The sequence below is a fragment of the Antechinus flavipes genome, chromosome 5, assembly GCF_016432865.1.
Source record: "Antechinus flavipes isolate AdamAnt ecotype Samford, QLD, Australia chromosome 5, AdamAnt_v2, whole genome shotgun sequence".
Classification (NCBI taxonomy): Eukaryota; Metazoa; Chordata; class Mammalia; order Dasyuromorphia; family Dasyuridae; genus Antechinus; species Antechinus flavipes.
This window is the reverse complement of record NC_067402.1, coordinates 277893388-277913066: the sequence shown is the minus strand read 5'-3', so window position 1 is coordinate 277913066 and position 19679 is coordinate 277893388. Positions and strand designations below refer to the sequence as shown.

The 19679-nt window shown below is 40.1% G+C and overlaps 1 protein-coding gene across 3 annotated transcripts in view; it reads right to left on the bottom strand.

The window, feature by feature from the left end:
- Positions 1-2230: 2230 nt before the first annotated feature.
- TXNRD1 (thioredoxin reductase 1) overlaps positions 2231-19679 on the bottom strand; it is a 66044-nt gene continuing 48595 nt past the window's right edge. For all 3 annotated transcript variants that reach the window (XM_051961290.1, XM_051961291.1, XM_051961292.1), the window contains exons 9-14: positions 19145-19221; positions 18195-18351; positions 15653-15760; positions 14268-14363; positions 9049-9183; positions 2231-4261 (exon numbers count right to left, since the gene is read on the bottom strand). In XM_051961290.1, the coding sequence (XP_051817250.1) occupies positions 4199-4261; positions 9049-9183; positions 14268-14363; positions 15653-15760; positions 18195-18351; positions 19145-19221 (636 nt within the window). In that variant the 3' untranslated portion in view covers positions 2231-4198. The remainder of the gene's footprint in view (positions 4262-9048; positions 9184-14267; positions 14364-15652; positions 15761-18194; positions 18352-19144; positions 19222-19679) is intronic.

Genomic DNA, 19679 nt, shown 5'->3' with positions numbered 1-19679 from the left:
GTAGTTGTAGTAGTAGTAGTAATAGTAGTAAATTAGTAGTAGTAGTAGTAGAAAGTAGCAATAGTTAGCTGTAGTAGTAGTAGTAATAGTAGTAATAATAATTAGTAGTAGTAGTAATAGTATTAGTAACAGTAATAGTAGTAGTAGTGATAGTAACAGTAGTAGTAGTAATAGTAATAGTAATTAGTACTATAATAGTAATAGTAGGTAGTAGTACTAGTAGTTATTAGTAGTAATAATTATTATTATTAGTAGTAGTAGTACTAATAGTAGTTGTAGTAGTAGTGATAGTAACAGTAGTAGTAGTAATAGTAATAGTGGTGGTGGTGGTAGTGGTAGCAATAGTAGTAGTAATAGAGGGAGTAAGGTAGACAAAGTAATAGTAGTAGCAGTAATAGGGAATAGTAGTAGGGAATATGTAGTAGTAGTAGTACTAGCAGTGGTGGTGGTAGTAGAAGTAACAGGAGTAGTAGATAAGGCAATAGTAGTAGTAGTGGTGGTGGTAATAATAGTAATAGTAATAGTGGTGGTAGTAGTAGTGGTAGTTACAATGATATTTAATAATAGTAGTAACAGCTAGCATTTAAACCTTAAAGTTTGTCAAGTGCTATTATTACTCCCATTTTACAGATGAGGAAACTGAAATCAAGGGTAATTTGCCATACAGCTAAGCCGGGTCTGAGGCTGGATCTTAATTCAGGTCTTCCCAATTCCAGATCCAGAGCTCTATCCACTTCCCCATGTGGCTAACCATATAAGAAAATGAAGAGAAAAGGTGTCTCTTCTTTTGTTTCAGAAATCCCTGGAGAGATTTACGGGTGGAGGATAGTGCATATGCTGCAGGATCCAAGGAGGATGCTGGTTAGTTGAGCTGAACTGTTTATTGTTCCAATTTTGCTACAACCAACGCTCTCTGGATAGGGAAGCAGAGAAAGGAGATATTTTTGGAAATAAAGGTGCTGCTGAAATAAAACCTCAATTAAAAGCATTATTTCTTCAATGAAGGCACTAATCCCCACCATTGAGCCTCCGTACAAGAGTAACATAGCTGTGGTAAATTCTGCTTTCAGGGAGCCATCCTGGGAACACTAGGTCCCCGCCAAGATGGTAAGGAGTCAAATCAGGACCACACTTAAAAGTTCTGACTTGAAAAAACAATTAAATATTTTAAAATGTAAATACCAGTAGATTATAACAAATCTCACTAATTAAGATTGAGGCAGAAGGCATCTAGTCCAACCCCTTTGTTTTGTGGATGAGGAAACCAACCCCTGAAAGCAGACATCAGGTGGTCTTCGGGTGCAAAGTCAGATCAGGTTCAATGGCAGAAGTGGGGCTACAAGCCAAGTCTGCCGAGTGGGCGTTTCCCCTGCCCTTCCCCCACCCAATCAAAGGCTCTCTGAATCAGTGTACTCTGATGAACCTTGGCAGTAAGAGTGGAGAGTTCCGACCAAGAAAATCCAAGCGTTTTGTTTACAAAATGAGTCGGTAAGCATTTATTAAGCGCCTACTGTGTGCCAGGAACTGTGCTAAACCCAGGATCCAAGACTAAGTGGGGCTACAGGATCTCAGCGACTATCAGTCTGACCTAAATGAGAATCCCTTCTACAGTAAACGCAATGAGTGGCCATCCAGCCTTTGCCTGAAGATGTCCACATAGACTCTTTTAAAATAAAGAAAGAAAGAAATGCGCTGAAGGAAGGAGGAACGAGAGAGGGAGGAAAAACAACAAATATAAGTGTCGCAAAAATGAATGTTGAAAACTATCTTTGGGGGCAGCTAGGTGGCACAGAGGATCCGAGTTCAAATCCAGCCTCAGATATTTAACACTTCCTAGATGTGTGACCCTGCAAGTCATTTAACCCCAATTGCCTCAGCAAAAATAATAATAATGATAATGATAAATTAAGAAGGAAAACTATCTTTGCATGTGTTGGGAAAAATAAAAAGCTATTATAAAAATAAATTAATTAAATTTAACAATTTAAAAATGCTTTCTGGAGAGAAGAGGAGAGGGAACGATCTATTGTGAAATATAGGTGTTTCTTTCTGAAAACTTGATTCATATTTATATGGGCTTACATCTAGAACCAGATGGGATCTCAGAGATCATTTGCTCTCATCATTTTAAAGATGAAGAAATTGAAGCACAAAGGAAACTTGCCAGGGGCACCAGATAATAAATGACACGACTCTGATGAAGTTCTCCCACAAAAGACACACACACATATAAAGAGGAATATAAATATTATTTAATGTTTCACATTATCAAGTTTTTTTCTTCCAAAATGATCATAAACAACAAAAAAATTAGTTTGATAAGGGGTCCAATTGGGAAGACACCAAGTGAGACCAATTTTTCAGATCAGATTCCTTTTTTTCACTAGGGATCTAGATACAAAATGTTTTTGTTTTTGTTGAAGGGGAACATGATTAAATTCAAAACACAATGACCTCCATTTCGCCCATCTCCCTTTCCAAATTCAGAGACAGGAAGAGTTAGAGAAATCTAATCCCAAACAGGAGAACTGCTCTCTCCCGATTCTTTCATAGCAACCTATGTATTATCCCACCCAGTGGTCCATGTAGAAACCAACAGGATGTGAGACCCCAGGGTGAGTAGAGAGAGGCAGACAAGTGGGAACCCTGTTGGGTCCTGAGGCTCCTTGGAGGGGGGCTTTGAAACAATTACTCAATGCACCAGCTAAGACAAATTATAAGCTATAGTAGGGAAATGAGCATAGAGCTATATATATATATATGTGTGTGTATGTGTGTAGATAGATAGATCTATGCCCTTCCCCATATATATAAATATATATGTCAGGACATGGAAAACTTCCAGTGTTCACTCTCCATTAAAACTTCTTCAATGAGACAAGTACCTTAAATACAATCCAGTCTCCCAACAACAGTTGTTCTAAGCTGGAGATCTAGGAGAAAACAATTCTGTACAAGATTCTACCTGATAACATTCTCCTTCCTCATTCCTCCCCCCTAAACAAAGAAGCCGAAACCATTTGGTGTTTATGAAATAGAAAAATCCTTCAGATCTGTCCGTGGGCTTAAAAAAAATAATTAAATAATTTATGATATGAATAATACCTTTAAAAAAAAAAGTAAATGACAAAGAAGAAACCAAAAGGAAAATGGGTCCGCTCCTCTCAACTCCCCAAAAAGATGGAGAACACAAGTGTAGATGGACTATCTCATCTCCCTGTAACTGAGACCTCTCCAGAGGGGACCCATAAATGGGTCCTTGATGAGAAAATTGAGTTTTTAGGCTACCAATCATTCTCACCCAAAGGATCAAAGAATAAGTCAAGACAAGTTATTTTGAATTTTTCACCTTATCATCAGTTACAGACTGCCTGTAAGAAGTGGGGTATTGTGATTATTCCCAGAAATCACTCTGTTTTACTGAATTAAGACCAAAATCTAAAACCTGCGTAGAAACTGTAGTTCAGATCAGCTCCAGGAGATCAGCTCGACTCCTCAAACAGGACTTAAGCAACCAATGGTACCATCTTGCAAAGTGGTAAAATGTGTTTGAGGGGAGGAAGAGGAGAGAGAATTAACGGGGATACATGTGCTCTCAACTGGATCAGGGAATTTATGAAAAAGCAGAGGCTAAAAAGGTCATTTGAATTCTTAGATAGAAAAAGGAGCAAACTCGCTAGTCTCCTCTTGCTGCTATTAGTTTGCCAATGCATGCACGCCCCTCCGACAAAGAGAGAAGGGGGTCTTTGGGAGGCTCCTAGATAATCTATGCTTCAAAAGCAAATGTTATCAGAGGCAGCAGCCTCGATTCTCTGGTTTCTGCAGAGAAATCCACGAGAACATTCTTCATTGAAAACACAACAAAATAAAGTCTTTGATAAAACTGAAGACGTGGGTTCTTCGGTCACCACCCACCACAAGCTACGGGCTTTAGGCGGAGACTTCATTAACGCATCTGCGGATGCACCCTGGACCTCAGTTTCAGGTACGCTGCGATTATTCCAGTGTTTTGCTGACTGCCTTCTCCGGGAACCACGATACATGGATGAATCCCAAAGGTTCGAGTAGTCTCGCCTTTCTACCATCAGGAAAGATGCAGAGACTGGATGGTGGATTCTCTTAAGGCTTTTTTCTACCCGAGAAAATAACGTGACCCCAGAGTCGCCACAGGCAGCAGCAGCAACACTGGGGCTTAACCTCAGCAACCCGCCTGGAGGATGCTTCCCCCTGAGCGTTTAGTCACAGACAGCGTCGTAAAGATCTGTAAAGAAGGAGACAGACTTTTAGGAAACCTGGAACAAGGTAGTTAAATGTATAAAATAAAATAAAATATATAAAATAAAAATTTTAAAGTATAAAATATAATAAATGTATAAAATAAAAAACAGAATTACAAAGAACTAATTATAACATAATTATCTATTTTTAACTGGATTCCAGTTAAGAATCTAGGAATGATCAATGTCTTCAAATACTTCAAGACCCATCACAGAGGAGGATCAGATAAATGTCCTGCTTGGCCCAGAAAGCAAAATTCAAGAGTAATGAGTGGAAGTCCAAGAGAGGAAACTTTGGACCAATGGGAGCTGTCTAAAAGTCAGAGGGTTATCTTGGCAGGGGTAGGTAGCGAATTTACTAGGCAAGAGCTGGGTGACCACTAAGAAGTTGTTTAGTAGGATTAGGGACCAAGAGAAAAAAATGACAAGAGCATACAAGCAAAAGACAGTATTAAGGATTTATTTTTTTTAATTTAAGAGCTAAGGGGAGGGGATGGGGAAGAAAGGGAAAACATTTGGAACACGGGGTTTTGCAGGGGTGAATGTTGAAAATTATCCATGCATATGATTTGAAAATAAAAAGCTTTAATAAAAAAATAAGAGCTATAATTACAGTAAAGAAAATAAGATGTTTGCTGAGAAAAATATTAGACCAGACAATCTTTGAAGACCTTTCTAAGAGACTGATTTTTCTACTGATTCAGGAGTCTGTGTAAATAATTTAGAGCAGTGGTTCTCAATCTTTTTGGTCCTAAGACCCCTTTAATACTTTTAAAATTTTCTGAGGAATCCCTTCTCCTCCTCCTCAAAAAGTTTTTACTTAAATGGACTATCTCTACTGATATTTGCCCTATCAAAGACTTAAACATCATAGTTTTACTATAAAATTAGTTTTGATCTCTTGGACTCCCTAAAATGTTCTCAGAGGTCTCCAGATCATACTTTGAGAACCAGTGATCCACAGTAAAGAGAGTTCTGATCATTTGGTCCCTACTCTGGGTGGAAAAGATGGTGTCCAGGATTAGACTAGACCAGAGCTTCTTAAACTTTTTCCACTTGCAAGCCCTTTTTGCCCAGGAAATTTTTTGCAACCCTGGGTCCATAGGAACACAAAATAGGTATACAAAATAAAACACTGACTGATAATAAATCATGATTTCATGATCCCCACATTCAATTATATAACTCAGATGGGGTCACACCCACAGTTTAAGAAGCTTTGGACTAGACAACCTTAGAGTTCCCTTCTAAATATGAGGTCTTACAATACTCATGGTTCATAATGCTCCATATTTTGCCTTCATGTCTTAGCACACACTGTTTCCTCTGCCTGGAATAGCTTTTCAAGCAGCCTAGTTATCCTTAAAAGCCCAGTTGAAAGGCCACCTCAAATACAAAACTGGGATAATACCACTTCTCTGCCAAGGAAGTTGTGAGGATTGATTAAGATTATTTGCAAAGTCCTCAGACTAGTGTGGGGTATACAGCTGGTACTTAATAAATATTTATTCCTTTTCTCTTCTTTCCCCTTTTCTTGCAGATTGTAAAGCTTATTGAGGGCTTGGGATGTAGCTTCATCATAACTAGGATCAGAGATTCAGAGTTGGAAGTGCCCTTGTAAGGAATCTAATCCTCCACTCTCCTTATACAGATGGGGAAACTGAGTCAGGTAAGGAGAACTGCCTTGTTCAAGGTCACATTAGAATTAAGAGCTCAAATCCAATGTCTGTTATTATGCTTCAGCAGAATAAATGCTCAATTAACATCTGCTGAATGAAAGCAGGTCTGAAGTTCCAGCCTTGATGTACAGGCTGGCTTTTAACACCTAGCACAAGAAAATATTACAGGAAATCAAAACCACTTAGGTTATGCTGTTCAAAGCTACCGTAATTAATTGGTCTCAAAGTCACTTTTGAAAAAGGAGGAAAAGAAACGAGAACTAAGTAAGTGTCTATCAGAATATTTCAATTTCCCTATCTCAGAAGGCAGCTGGGACAAAACTGCTTCACAAATCTGAAAGCATCATGTAAACAGCCATTATCATTCACCGAGGAAAATACATTAAAATATAGTTAACAGAGATATGTTACAATTTAATCGAGCTCCCCAAACTCAACATGATACAATGGAAAAACTCTGGACTGGGGTATCGGGAGACTCGTATTTAAATTCTGGCTCTTTTTTAACTTTGGGCAAGAAATTTAAATATACAAAATCAAACATTTACTGATAATAAATCGTGATTTCATGACCCCCACATTCAGTTATATGACTCTAGATGAGGTCGAGACCCACAGTTTAAGCATTTAAGCACTGATCCTCGGTTTCCTCTGCTGTAAATTAAGACCAGGATGGTCTTGGAGGGTCCCTCTGGTTCTAAGATGCTGTGATTCAGCACTTGCTACCAGGCTTTCTGGAGGCTACTTGGTTAGATCTCTCAGGCCATTCAGGACAGGCACTCTTGGCCAAGAACGCTTCATTCAAACCCAGGAAAGGGGATGAGGGGAAGGAAGAGGGGATATTAAAGTTACTTGATCCTTTTTTTCTTTTTTAAAGACCTCTTCTACTAAAAATGAAAATCAATAAGGCATGCTGCCAACCTTAATTAAATCTAAATAAAAGCTTTGATGGGACGGGCGATTGCCCAGAAAGCTCGAATTTACATACAGCTGCATCCGTAGAAACAGGATATTAAATCAACATGAGCCCCTCCTTCCTCCCAGCAGAATCCCTACCTGTGCAAGCTGCCAACCCCAGCCCCTACCCCCAGCCTCACATCGCCTTGCCTTCCCTTCCCCTCAGATGACACCAAATGCAAACAAACAGCCGAAGAAGCAGAAGGGGAAAACGCTTTTGAAATCAGATTCTAAAAATGTATCACAAGAGCTCTCCAAAAGAACTTGCCTCCTCCCTCGGCCCCCAAACAAACATGATTAGCTGAAATTAGCAGGCTGAATTAAAGCTAATCAGGCCTCTATTCAGCTCCCTCAGCTCCAAAGTCCAGAATAAATTATTAGTCTTCTGTCTTCACAAAGGATGATGCTAATGGGGCTTGCTAAAGTCCCAGGTGTGAAGAGACCTACTTGAACTTTTGCAAGGAGCCCCTCAGACCTAAGAGAGCTTCCTTTCTTCCTCCCCTCTTGAAGCAGTTAGTGTCTGTGGGCTGTTCTGGCCCCGACTCAGCTTCTGGGTGGGGGGAGCTCAAAACTCTATGGCCGGGCTACTTTTACCATGGACAGAGACTGCCTCTAGCTGCCCCAATTGCCCTAAAGAATGGATAACAGCACCTCTGAAATGGTTAAGAATATTTCCAGAATGGAGGGCAGCTAGGTTGTACAGTGGATAGGGAACCAGCCTTGAAGTCAGGAGGACCCGAGTTCAAATCTGGTCTCAGACACTTAATACTTCCTGGCTGTGTGACCCTGGGCAAGTCACTTAAGCCCAATTGCCTCAGGAAATATATATATATATTTCCAGTATGGACCTAAAAACTCCTTGAGCTTCAGTTTGCTTATCTGTAAAATGGGAATTGAAACCCCTTCCCTTCCACTTCAGTCTAATCCACTAGTTTTAGGGAGGAAGAAAATGATAACTTGTCCAGCATCGTATGGCTAATAAAGATCTGAGGTGGTATTTTAATCCAGTTCTTTGTACTCCAAATAAAGCACCCCATCCACTACATCATGCTACCTCTCAACAGAAATAAAAGGGCCGCCATCCTGGCTTAAATCCTATAGGTATTAAGTGACAAAGTCAGTATTTGAATACAGGTTCCCAGACTCCAATTCAGGGAATCTCATTAAGTCTCAAGTATTTGATAAAAAAGAAATGTCATAAAGGCTTCCCATTTTAATGGCAGAAAAAGTAGCATTAGGATTTGCTACAACATCCTCACCCCCTCACTTTACACAAGGTACAATCTCCCCTAAAATGCACAGACTCTATGGTGGCCAGGGATGGGTTCTTTGGTTTTTCCATCCATGCAGTGCCAAGTGAGATCTATTTCTTTCCCATTCAATTACTCCACTGTGGGTTGGGCATTTGTTAAAGACGTATCATGGCCAATTTAGCCCAGTCCAAACCACCAGTCTAGAGATAACTAAATGCCCACAAATTGATGGTCCCTGTGTCGACATCAACTCTTTTCATCTGTTTTTTCAAATCACGTTGGCCAAAAGTTATTCATATACTTCCAAGCAAAGAAGCAAAACAACACTGCTTAACATGTAGGGATGAGGGCTAAAACCTTGGCTATGAGTATCTTTCTTTCTATGATTAAATGAAAAACATTTCTCAAATACATATTACGTGCCAAGCTCTGTAAAAGTATTGGGGATGAAAGCAAGAAAAAAAAATTACACATTTCTTTCTTCCAAAGAGCTCACACTCTAATGAGAAGGAACAACCCCCCAAAAAGGAAGTTGATCTGCAAATGGAAAAGGGCGAAGTCGCACAGTCGGTGGCAAGGTCAGAGATCTTAGGGAAAGCCAGTAGCATTGGCCAATATTTCCAAGGGAATACCCATTTGGAGATCATTCCGCTGTACATATTGTACTTGAAACTTTGGGTGGGAAATGCTTAATTGGGAAAAGCAACAGAGACTAAGTCAGAAGGGCTTCATAAATTAAAGCCTCATTGGCCCGACATCTTATGTCATGAAAGAACTGCCTGACTGAGTCCCTTGGGACAGGGACTGTTAAGACGAATCAATCAAGCAAAGCTTCTGGAAGGTACCATTTTTTTTTTTTGTCTCTTCATAACAGGGACCTACCTCTGCACACACTGGGTGGATTCCAATTGTGCTGTCCAGCTGCTCTTTGGTCAGTCCACACTTGAGGGCTGCAGCAAAGCCCTGAGTCACTTCGCCTGCATTTGGACCCAGGACGTGGAAACCCACAACACGTTCCTAAAGAACAAACAGAACACAGTGATTAAGTGTCTTTGGTTTATTTTACCTAGCTTGCTAAGTTTCCCCAGTTTATTCTGAAAGCCTCTCTGAAGGCATGGACTAGAAGAAAGAAAAAAAGGAAAGGAAGGGAAGGAGAAAGGGGGGAAGAAAAGGGAAGGAGGGAGGGACGGAAGAAGAAAGGAAGGAAGGGAGGAAGGAAGAGGGGGAGAGAAGGAGAAGGAGAGAAAAAGGGAGGAAGGGGGAAGGAGAGAGAAGGGAGAGAGAGAAGGGAAAGAGGGAGGGAGAAGAGGGAAAAAGGGAAGAAGGGAGGAAGGAAGAGGGGGAGGGAAGGAGAGAGAAAGAAAAAGGGAGGAAGGAGGAAGGAGAGAGAAGGAGAGGGAGGGAGAAGAGAAGGAAGAGGGAAGAAGGGAGGAAGGGAGAAAGGAAAGGAGGGAGGAAAAAAGAGAAAATGGAATAAGGGAGAAAAGGAGGAAGAAGAAAGAATTTATTAAAGGTCTACTATGTGCTAGGCACTGTGCTAAGAGCTTCACATATATTATTTTATCTGATCCTCACAACAACCTGAGGAAATAGGTGTTATTATTCCCATTTTATACTTGAGGAAGCTAAGGTTAAGATTCAAGATCCAAGATCACGCAGCCAGTATATGTAAGAAAGGACACTCGAACCCAGAGCTTTCTTACTCCAAGGATGGTTTTCTATCCATTACATCAACTGCTTCTCTTTTTAAATTTTAACATAACATTTCCCCCATGGTAAAGATGAGGAAACAAGGCCTGGATCCTTGAAGTGATTTGCTTTAGATAATATACTGGAACCAAAAACGGGTAAGAAACATGGCAGACTTTTCCCTTTGATGGCTCCAATGGCTGCCATTTGCAGAAGTTGGGAGGGAAGAACTGAGGAAACCTGGCTAATTTTACCATCACATGTACACAATGCTCAGTCTGGAAGGAAATTCAGCAAACATCTTTCAGGCTAAACCAAATTGGCAGGAAGATAAATCTGCTACAAAAAGGTACAATGCATCCTCAAAGAAAAAAATCAAAAGGGTTTAGGGGCCATCCATTTTTCTGACATTTCTGAGCCATTTTTCAATATCCAACAGAACACACAACTAAAAGTGAATTCTCTTCAGAAAAATAAATAAATGAATGCTTGGGTTACTCTCCCAGGAGAAGAGAGAGAACGATCAGCAAGAAGCTTACTTCAAATTAAATATAACCAATCATTTTGTGTCAGGCATTGTACTCAGTGATGGGTATGTAAAAAGAGGCAAAAGACAATCCTTGTTGTCAAAGAGCTCACAGTCAATGAGGGAAACATCAATCAATCAATAAACATTTATTAAGTGCCTACTGTACTAAACACTGTCCTAGGCCCAAGGATGCAGAAAGAGTTCCTGTCCTTAAAGAGATTATAATCTAAGTAGGAAACAACATGCAAACAAATATATACAAAGCAAATTATATACAGAGGATAAATAGGAAATAATTAACAGAGGGAGGGCACTGGAATTAAGAACAGGTGGAAAATGAATATTAAAGCAAGATATATTAAATTTTTTAAAAAGAATATGATAAATATCTACACTGGCTAACCTTGCTTCTAAGGGAATTCTGAGCAATAAATTTAATTTGAATTCAACAGCTCATGTGGCACCAGGGCTCTTAGTAAATAAAACATTCCTACCATGAATTTCTTAATAAAGAATTAGAAAAACACTATTCCTATAATCCTGGGTGCCATATAATATAAGTCATCTACTGAGCCATGGTTTTCATTTAATAAGGCAACTTTCCATTCTGCTTCAATTTGGGGGTTGGATTAGAAGCAAGACACATCCCTGGTGTAGTAGGCAAGAGTGCTTTAGAATCAGAGAGTCTGGGTGCAAATCTCAGACTTGTTACTTACTACCCATGTGATTGAGGGTGGGGAGTAGAGGGGAAGGGAGAAAAGGCAAAACCATAGTACACAGAGTGCTGGGCCTGGAGACAGAATTCCTCTCTCTTATTTACTAGCTGTGTGACTCTTCGCCCTGTTCACTCAATTCCTTCATCTTTAAAATCCAGAAGAGAAGGATAATGGCAAACCACTTTAATATCTCTGCCAAGAAAATCCAAATGGGGGTCTTCACGGAAAGGCAGACAGGCCTGAAAAATTACTGAACTAAGATGACGGGTAACTCACTCCATCTACCACTCAGCCTCAGTTTTCTCATATGTAAAATGAGAAGTGAAGAGTATGAAATGGATTAGATTATCTCAAGGATCCCTTCCAATTGTAAAGTCTATGATCTTGATCCCAGCACTAAGATTCTCTGATGCTCTGAGAACCAATACATTCTCTTCCTGTCTTCCCCTTCCCCAAGGCAGACTGGAATCTGAGATTTGTCAACATAGAAATTCCCAATGATTGAAACTTCTTATACTAAAGAAATCCTTATATGACTTAGCAGGTAAGTCCTTGGGAGGTGCCTAAGAAATAGGTTTAGAAATGAAAAAAAGTGAGGGTTCAGAGGATTAATTTAAATCATATACTGGGAACCAAATCCAGGTAGCCAACATGGCTGACTTCAATATGGCTGACCTCCATAATGGGAACCAAGTCCAGGTAACCAACATGGCTGACTTCAATATGGCTGACCTCCATAATGGGAACCAAATCCAGGTAGCCAACATGGCTGACTTCAATATGGCTGACCTCCATAATGGGAACCAAGTCCAGGTAACCAACATGGCTGACTTCAATATGGCTGACCTCCATAATGGGAACCAAATCCAGGTAGCCAACATGGCTGACCTCAATATTGGGAACCAAATCCAGGTAACTAACATGGCCGTCTTCAATATGGCTGACCTCCATACTGGGAACCAAGTCCAGGTAGCCAACATGGCTGACCTCAATATAACCTGTGGGGTCACAGGTAAGTTAAGTACAAAAAGGGGGATTTGAACCCAGATCTCCTTTTTTCCTACTCCCAGGTTCAGTCCCATTCTTGCTATAAAAATACCTAGATTCATTTACTGTGCACACATCCCTTTTTTCTACTGAAGCTCCATCCTACTCTTTCTTGGTATTTAGAGCATTTGGGAATTCAGAAGGCTCAGTCAACAGAGTACAAGCTGTCACAGAGCAGACTTCCTGTCCCCTGATCGTCTGAGAGTCCGCCATCCAAAGCCTGTACTGTCTATAGTTCACAGGAGATTATATTGTAATTCCCAATCAATATAGCTCATTCCCTCAAGTACGAAAGAACAATCACAGTCTCCAGGGGATTAATGTGTACATTCTTCAAAATAATTTGTATCTCTGGTAAAGTCATAGATTCTGTCTTTTTAGACAACATGCTGTTTGTAAAATGTTTAGCGCAGCGGTTGGCACACAGTAGGTGCTTAATGCCTGCTCCCTTCTCCCCTCCTCTCTCCTATTTAATTTTAAAGGCTCGGGAGAACATGAGAAACAAATTAGCATTAAGATGCTAAGGGATGATTTTAGAAAGAAGAATTCTGATGGGGAAATGCAAATTTGGATGCCACAGAAGAACACATCAACATAGTGAAAAATCACTGGTGTTTTCCTTCATTACCACTTTTATGCTTATTCTTGGTTATTTCTTAGCACAAAGGTTGATTCCTTTATTGTTATTTACATACTTGTAGAAAAGGGGGGGGGGGGAAATAAAGAGTTAAAGTGTTCATTTCCAAAGAGAGGCAATGGGTAAACAACGGGTGGAGAGCAACCTTGGAATCAGGGAGATTTAGAGACCTGATAGCTTTGAAAAGTATCTTAACCCCTCAGTTCTCCCCCTAACATTCTCAGACTAATTTAAGGTGATTGACACTGGTGGTTGGAACTTCCAGCAGGGGCTCACTCCATGGGCGTAATCACATTGCTGATGGCCTGCTACGGGCTTTGTACTATACAGGCTCGGGGCTATGGCACATACACAGACATAGAATTTCAAAATTATAAGGATCCTTGGAGACTATTGGCAATGCAGGTCAATCCACTGCCTGGAGATCTCCCACAAGGGGGGCTCCATTCAGCCTTAATGCGACATACATTTATGAAGCATTTATTGCGTGCCAAACACTGCAGTAGCCCCTCGAGGGACAAAAATGAAAATGAAGCAGTAACTGAACACAAAATGAGAGTCAGAGGGAAAGAAGTGGCAAGAGAAAGAAAGAGGGAAGAGAGAAGGAGAGGAGGGGAGAAAGAGAGATGGAGAAAGAAGGGCAAAGAAAGAGAGGAAATGAGGAAGAGGGAGGGTGGGAAGAGAGAGAAGGAGATGGAAAGGAAAAGTAAAAGGAAGGAAAAAGAGAGAAGAAATGAGACCGAGGGGAGAGGAAAAAAGAATGAGAGAAAGGAAGAGTGGAAGAGAGATGGGAGGGGAAGGAGAGGGAAATAGAGGAGAAAGGAGAGAAATAAAAGAAAAAGAGAGAGAAGAAAGAAGAAGTAAAAGAGAAAGAGAGAGTCAGTGAAAGAGATATAATGCAGTATTTTGTTGGGAAGCACATACGACCTCACACTCTCGGCATAGATCATCATTTTCTTCACACCTGTTCTTGCTTGAATATTAAAATGGCACATCTAACTTGAGAGGAGAGGCTCACAGAGAGCTGGCTTCAGAATTGGGAGAACTGGAGCTCCAGCTCTAACTTGGTCCATCCCAGATGTGGGACTCTCGATAAGTCATTTTACTGCCCCCTGTTCCCAGACAGTTTTCTAAGATAAGATGATCCGCATTGCCTGGGAGTTGCTAAGCTCTGCTTTTCAAAGCTGCTGAAGGAAGGCCTGCTAGACTCAAAGCTAGGGCTCTGTCCACTATGATATCCACATGTACTTTTGGATGACTTTCCTAAAAATGAGGCATAAAGAACTTAATATCACAGGATGTGACCCATTCCTGGGGGCTCTTGAAGAGCTTGGGAAATCTTTATTGAGCACCCTGCCCTTTCACTAATTGTAAAACAGAGTTAGGGAGACAGGATGTATTTAATTAATCTAAAATCATATTTTTTGTGTCAAAGTAAAGGGATGCAACAATGAAAGGGAATTGAGATTTTGGTAATACTTACGTTGTCTTTGACATGGCAGATGACCTTGGCGTAGCATTTATTATTATCTCTTGATGGGATGGTCCATTCCAGGGGCCAAAAGTAGCTATGGTAGACCTGAGAAGCGAACAAACCATGTAAAACTGATCCCTACCGCTTTCCACTACGACACTCACAGCACGAGACAGCCCACAATATGGACTGGCCAGAGCTTAACTTTATTAAGTGGAAATTTAGCCACGAAGCAAACGACATTGAACTCCCAGCCAGAGTCTGGCAGGTATCAACTAATCCCTTTAAAAAGTATTACTTTTTTTGAGGTCAAGCTTTATACTCAGGTCTTTACTACCCCTGAGGCTCAAAGAAAGGGAAAGCCACATGATGAATCACCTCAATCTCACATTTTTTAAAAATACATTCCCGTCTTGTCATCTCTTAGGAATGACAAGGGGAGAAAGTATAGACGGGAACCATTCTAGTCATTACCTAGCTCTGTGGTTTGGATGCTTCCAAAAGGCATTTCTTTGTTTATTGGAATTCACCACAAGTGTTAGCTTGTAATTACTGGCATCCAGGCCAAAAATTTTAAAAGAAAATAAAAGAAAGGGAAAAAAAATGACAATCTTCCTAATGCTTTGTAAATGTCAGGACAGGATGCCCAAAGACGATCAATCATTGGATAACATTGCCAAGTTTGGGCTTCGAATTTTAAATTCTACTGTAATTTTCAAAATGTCTAGCAACAGAGCCAAAGAATGTACTTGCAAACGGACTACGGTGGCAGAAAAATATGGCCGGGGGTGGGGGAAAAAGAAGAAAATCAATAATCATTGCTTCAAAGAGAGTTTACATATGATTTAAATCTTTTGTCCACATGTTTGGGTCTCTCACATCATTGCCAATGGGCCCACTTTAAATCTTGCCATTTTCTTCAAAGGATTTGTGGGAGGGTAATAATCTCTGCTCACTGTGCAACATCTGCTGATGTTTGCATTTTGGGCCCAAAACTCACTAACTCTGTGTTGTGGAGTGGGGGAGGCAGGAAGCTGGGTCAGCTCTCTGCAGGGTCCTAGAAATTCTGGAGTAAGCGTGAGAAATCACCAGATGAGAGACAAGAGTTGGAAGGGACCTTGTTCATCATGGAACCCACCCTGCTTATTTGAAGAAATCCAGATAAGTGGAATTGACCCGGGAATACAGATTTACTACTGGAAAGGGCCTGAGGGAATACCCCACTCCTCCCCCCATCCACCCTCATTTTTACATATAGGAAAACTGAAGGATTTTCAAAAGGATGGGGAAAGCAGAACTGAAATTCAAATCCCAGTCAGGAGTACCGGCTCTTTCCCCAGCACCCACTGTCTAAAATGAGGGAGAGGAGGGTAGGAAGGCCCAAAGCCCCTTACCTCTATGTTTTCTTCTCCAAACTTCTCGATGGCTTTCTCTTCAGAGAGACCACAAGACCCATATTCCATAGGGGTAAATACAGTGGTGGGGACATTGTCATAGTCACACTGTGCAAAGAGAGAGGGAGGACAAATCCTTCAGGGTTGGTCAAGTTAAAAGGATGTGTAAAGATTTCCAAAAACTTTGGAGTTTCCCCTCCCAGATGAAGTATACTCCCTGCCTCTTACAAGAAAGATGGTGGATAGAGTCAGGGTGCTGAATAAGATATACATTTTAGACATGGCCAATGGGGGCATTTGTTTAGCTTGACTATACATATTTGGCACAAAGGCTGGTTTTTTTCTTCTTTTTTTATTAGAGTGAAGGATAGAAGGGAAAAAATTCATTTTTGTTTGTTGAAAAAAAAATTTAGCATCAGCCATGAAGTCAGGAGGACTTGAGTTCAAATCTGACCTCAGACACATAACATTTCCTGGCTGTGTGAACCTGGGCCAAGTCATTTAATTCCAATTGCCTCAGCTAAAAAGAAAAAGACAATGAAAAAAAGGAAAAGAAAAAAAAAAAAAAAAAAACACTAAACTCAGCGTTTTTAAAGAGAGAGGGATGAACTATATGGAATTTGAAGTCTCTGTTATTATAATTACATGACTTCTCTGAGGGTCAACTTCCTCATCTGTAAGATGGAGACAACAGTATCTGGTCATAATTATCTTCCAGGTACAATGGAATAAATCAAATAAAGCATTTTAGGCAACCTCTAAGATCTTAACTTTCAGCTAAGGCACAAACCCAAGAGTCCTGACTTAGGGAGTGCCTCCACAAAAGTTAAGCTACATTAAGGGCAAGCTGGGACCTGGCCTACAACAAATCATGAGTGAAAGTGTTTTCACCAACACCTGCCTGGCAAATTAAAGGATTAAGGCCCTCCAGGAAGACTGGACCAATTCCAGCCTGGCAGCTACAACACAGACACAAGCTTGCATCTTCATCTTTATTGTCTACACCCAAATAATGGGGGGAAAGTTACATGGAATGGTTTGGGGACAGGAAGAAAGCACAGAGAAGCTCCCCGCAAAGATCTGGGGAAAGAAATATGATGAGGAAAAAAAAAATCACACAGTCCATCTCGACAGCTTCGATTTTGTTGAATATAAAATCGTGATATAGGGTGGTTCAGGAGAGAGTGAGGATGGCCTGGCAGACTCAAATTTGGTATTTTTAACCCATGGAAGAAGGGAATAGAAGAGATGGAAGAATCTGAACTTTAAGAAATTTAAAATTCAGGGACTGGAGATAACAGTGAGCAGGGATAACTTTAGATTTTTAGATCATAGAGCTCAAAGGGACTATAGATCAACTCCAACTCTATCATTTTACAGATAAGGAAACTGAGACCCACAGAGGTTGAGGGGCTTACCCAAAGTTACATAGGAAGACAAGATCTGAACCAAGGAAAGAACAATGGATGACCCAAATTCAAATGGTAGCTCTTCTGTGTACTACTTGTGTAAAATTAGCCCATCTCTTTAGATTCCTCTCAAAAAAAAAAAAAAAAAGGGAGACTGGCCCATGAACGTTCCAGTTCAAATTCAATTGTCTTTCCATGATGCCATACTGCCTCTCAGTCACAGTATCATCAATGGAGCTCAAGTCTACAGTAGTGAATAAAGCCCATAACTTGGGTTCTAGTCTCCCCTGAATATCTGTTCTTTCTTATTACTTACTCATTACCAAAAAAAAAAAAAAAAACCACTAATCTAACGCCACAAATCATTAAAACCAAAAAAACTTTGTGGCTCAGACAAAATCATAATTTGGAGCTATGATTTCTTAGGAAACCTGATTATAACATGGTTATAATGTGAAAGTATCTGATTATCTCAACCAAGTTCATGACAATTCTACTTCCCCATTTGTGTGAATTCCAATTTGGGGAGGTTTTAATAGACTAGATTGCAAATCAAAACAACCTCTGGACACCAATTTATAAAGACTGGCTATTGTCATGTTGAATACTGGCATTATTCTTTTGGGTTTCCAATCCCTGCCAATATAGAAAGGAAACCTGCAGTGAATAACACTGAAGACAATGTCAATATATTCCAAAAGGAGAAAAAGTAAGAGCAAAAGAAAGTTTGAAAAAGCCATCTGCATTATTAACATCACCTCCTAGATCACTAGGTCCTTTTATAGCTTATTTAGAGGCCATAAAAGGATTTAGAAAATTACATGTAAATTGGAGATAATGAAACTGATGTAATGCAGCTATTATGAAGATTTATGTGGAATGAAATAGTGCTAAGGCTTAGTTAACTGAATTGAGTTCATCTTATTGTTTTTGAAATCTCAAGAAGGAAAAAAAAAACATTTCATAGTAGATAAAATCACAAATTTACAGCATCTCTAATTCTGCCCAGCTCTGAAGGTAGTTCACCTGCTAGACCCTTCTAGGATGGGGAGGGAAAAAAGTTGTCCCACCAAGATGGGGGGCTGTTTGATTTTGTGAAACAGAATCCCAGTAGATGATGGTCAAATGCTTACCTTTACATTAGAACCAGCATAAAGTCGCCGAGCTAACAGTCTGCCTGCCTGGATGGCTACTGGTGTCAGTTCCAGTTTGTCTTCTAAGATATCCCCAATGGCATAGATGTAAGGTACGTTGGTCTGTTCCTCATCATTGACAGGTATTTTCCCTGTCCTACAAATTCAAAGAGAAAAAAAGGAAAAAAAAAGAAAAGAGAAAATAAAAATAAAGCGATGAAATCACAAAAAATTTCCAGTAGAAATTGAGAGAATAAAATTATATCAGGTGAGCGGAAATTTTATTTGTAACCTGATTTGAAGGACACGCTAGATAGGCTGCTTCAATGGACGCTTTAATCATTGTAGGATCATAGCTCGAGAGAAGTAAAAAGGACCAATTCTCAGAGAAGGAAGCCAAAGTCCCAAAAGAGCAGGAACTGGTCTCCCCAAAAAAAGGACAATGGTGGACAGGAAGAAGGAAAAAGAAAAAACACTCCAAAGCCCTCGCCTCTTGAATAAGAAGGCAAGGACAATTTATCTCACACTTGTTATTACTGGAATGATAAAATGGCAACATCTAACCCCGTCTGTGGTGAAAAACCAGTCCAATGTCCAGCCCCACCCCAGCTCGGCTCCAGCCACTTGGTCCAAGAGTCTCCATGTACCTTAATACGTCAATATTAGGTATATGAAAAATATAAAATATTTCATATTAAAATATGAAAACCAGGTTACTAAACAAATGGAACCCAAGCTTCCCACTTGCACTAACTCCTTTTCTGATTGGGAAAACTCTCCCCTCAGGCTCTTTCCTGAATGCATATACAGAGGCCAGGAGGGTGTCCTGCAATCAGGGGACCATTAAAAAATGAGCAACCGTGACTCTGGAAGATAAAAGTGAACTTTAAAGAACTGCATTATGGGAGCAATGCTACAGAGGGAAGCAATAATAAGAGTTTTTTCCTTACTTTTCATTGATCTTCACCCCAACTGCTTCCAAGCCAATTTTTCTTGTGCATGAATCTCGTCCTATCGCCAGCAGCACCTGAAATCCATTGAGGAATCAGCATTTATTAAGCATTTACTGTATATCAGACACTATGTCAAGCACCAAAAATTCAAACTCTCTGGGTTATTCCAAGAACTCCGTAAACCATCAGATAAGAATACCGTTCATCAACAATATTATACAATAATCAATTCTGATGGATGTGGCTCTTTTCAACAATGAGGTGATTCAGGCCAGTTTCAATAATCTTGTGAAGAGAGCCATCTACACCCAGAGAGAGACTGTGGGAATTGAGTGTGAATCACACACACTCTTTTCATTCTTTTTGTTGTTTGTTTGCATTTTGTTTTTTCTCCTTTCTTTTCCTTTTTAATCTGATTTTTCTTGTGCAGCAAGACAATTGTAGAAATAAGTATAAAAGAATTGCACATGTTTAACATATATTGGATTACTTGCCATCTAGGGAGGGGATGAGGGGAAGGGGAAGAAATTTG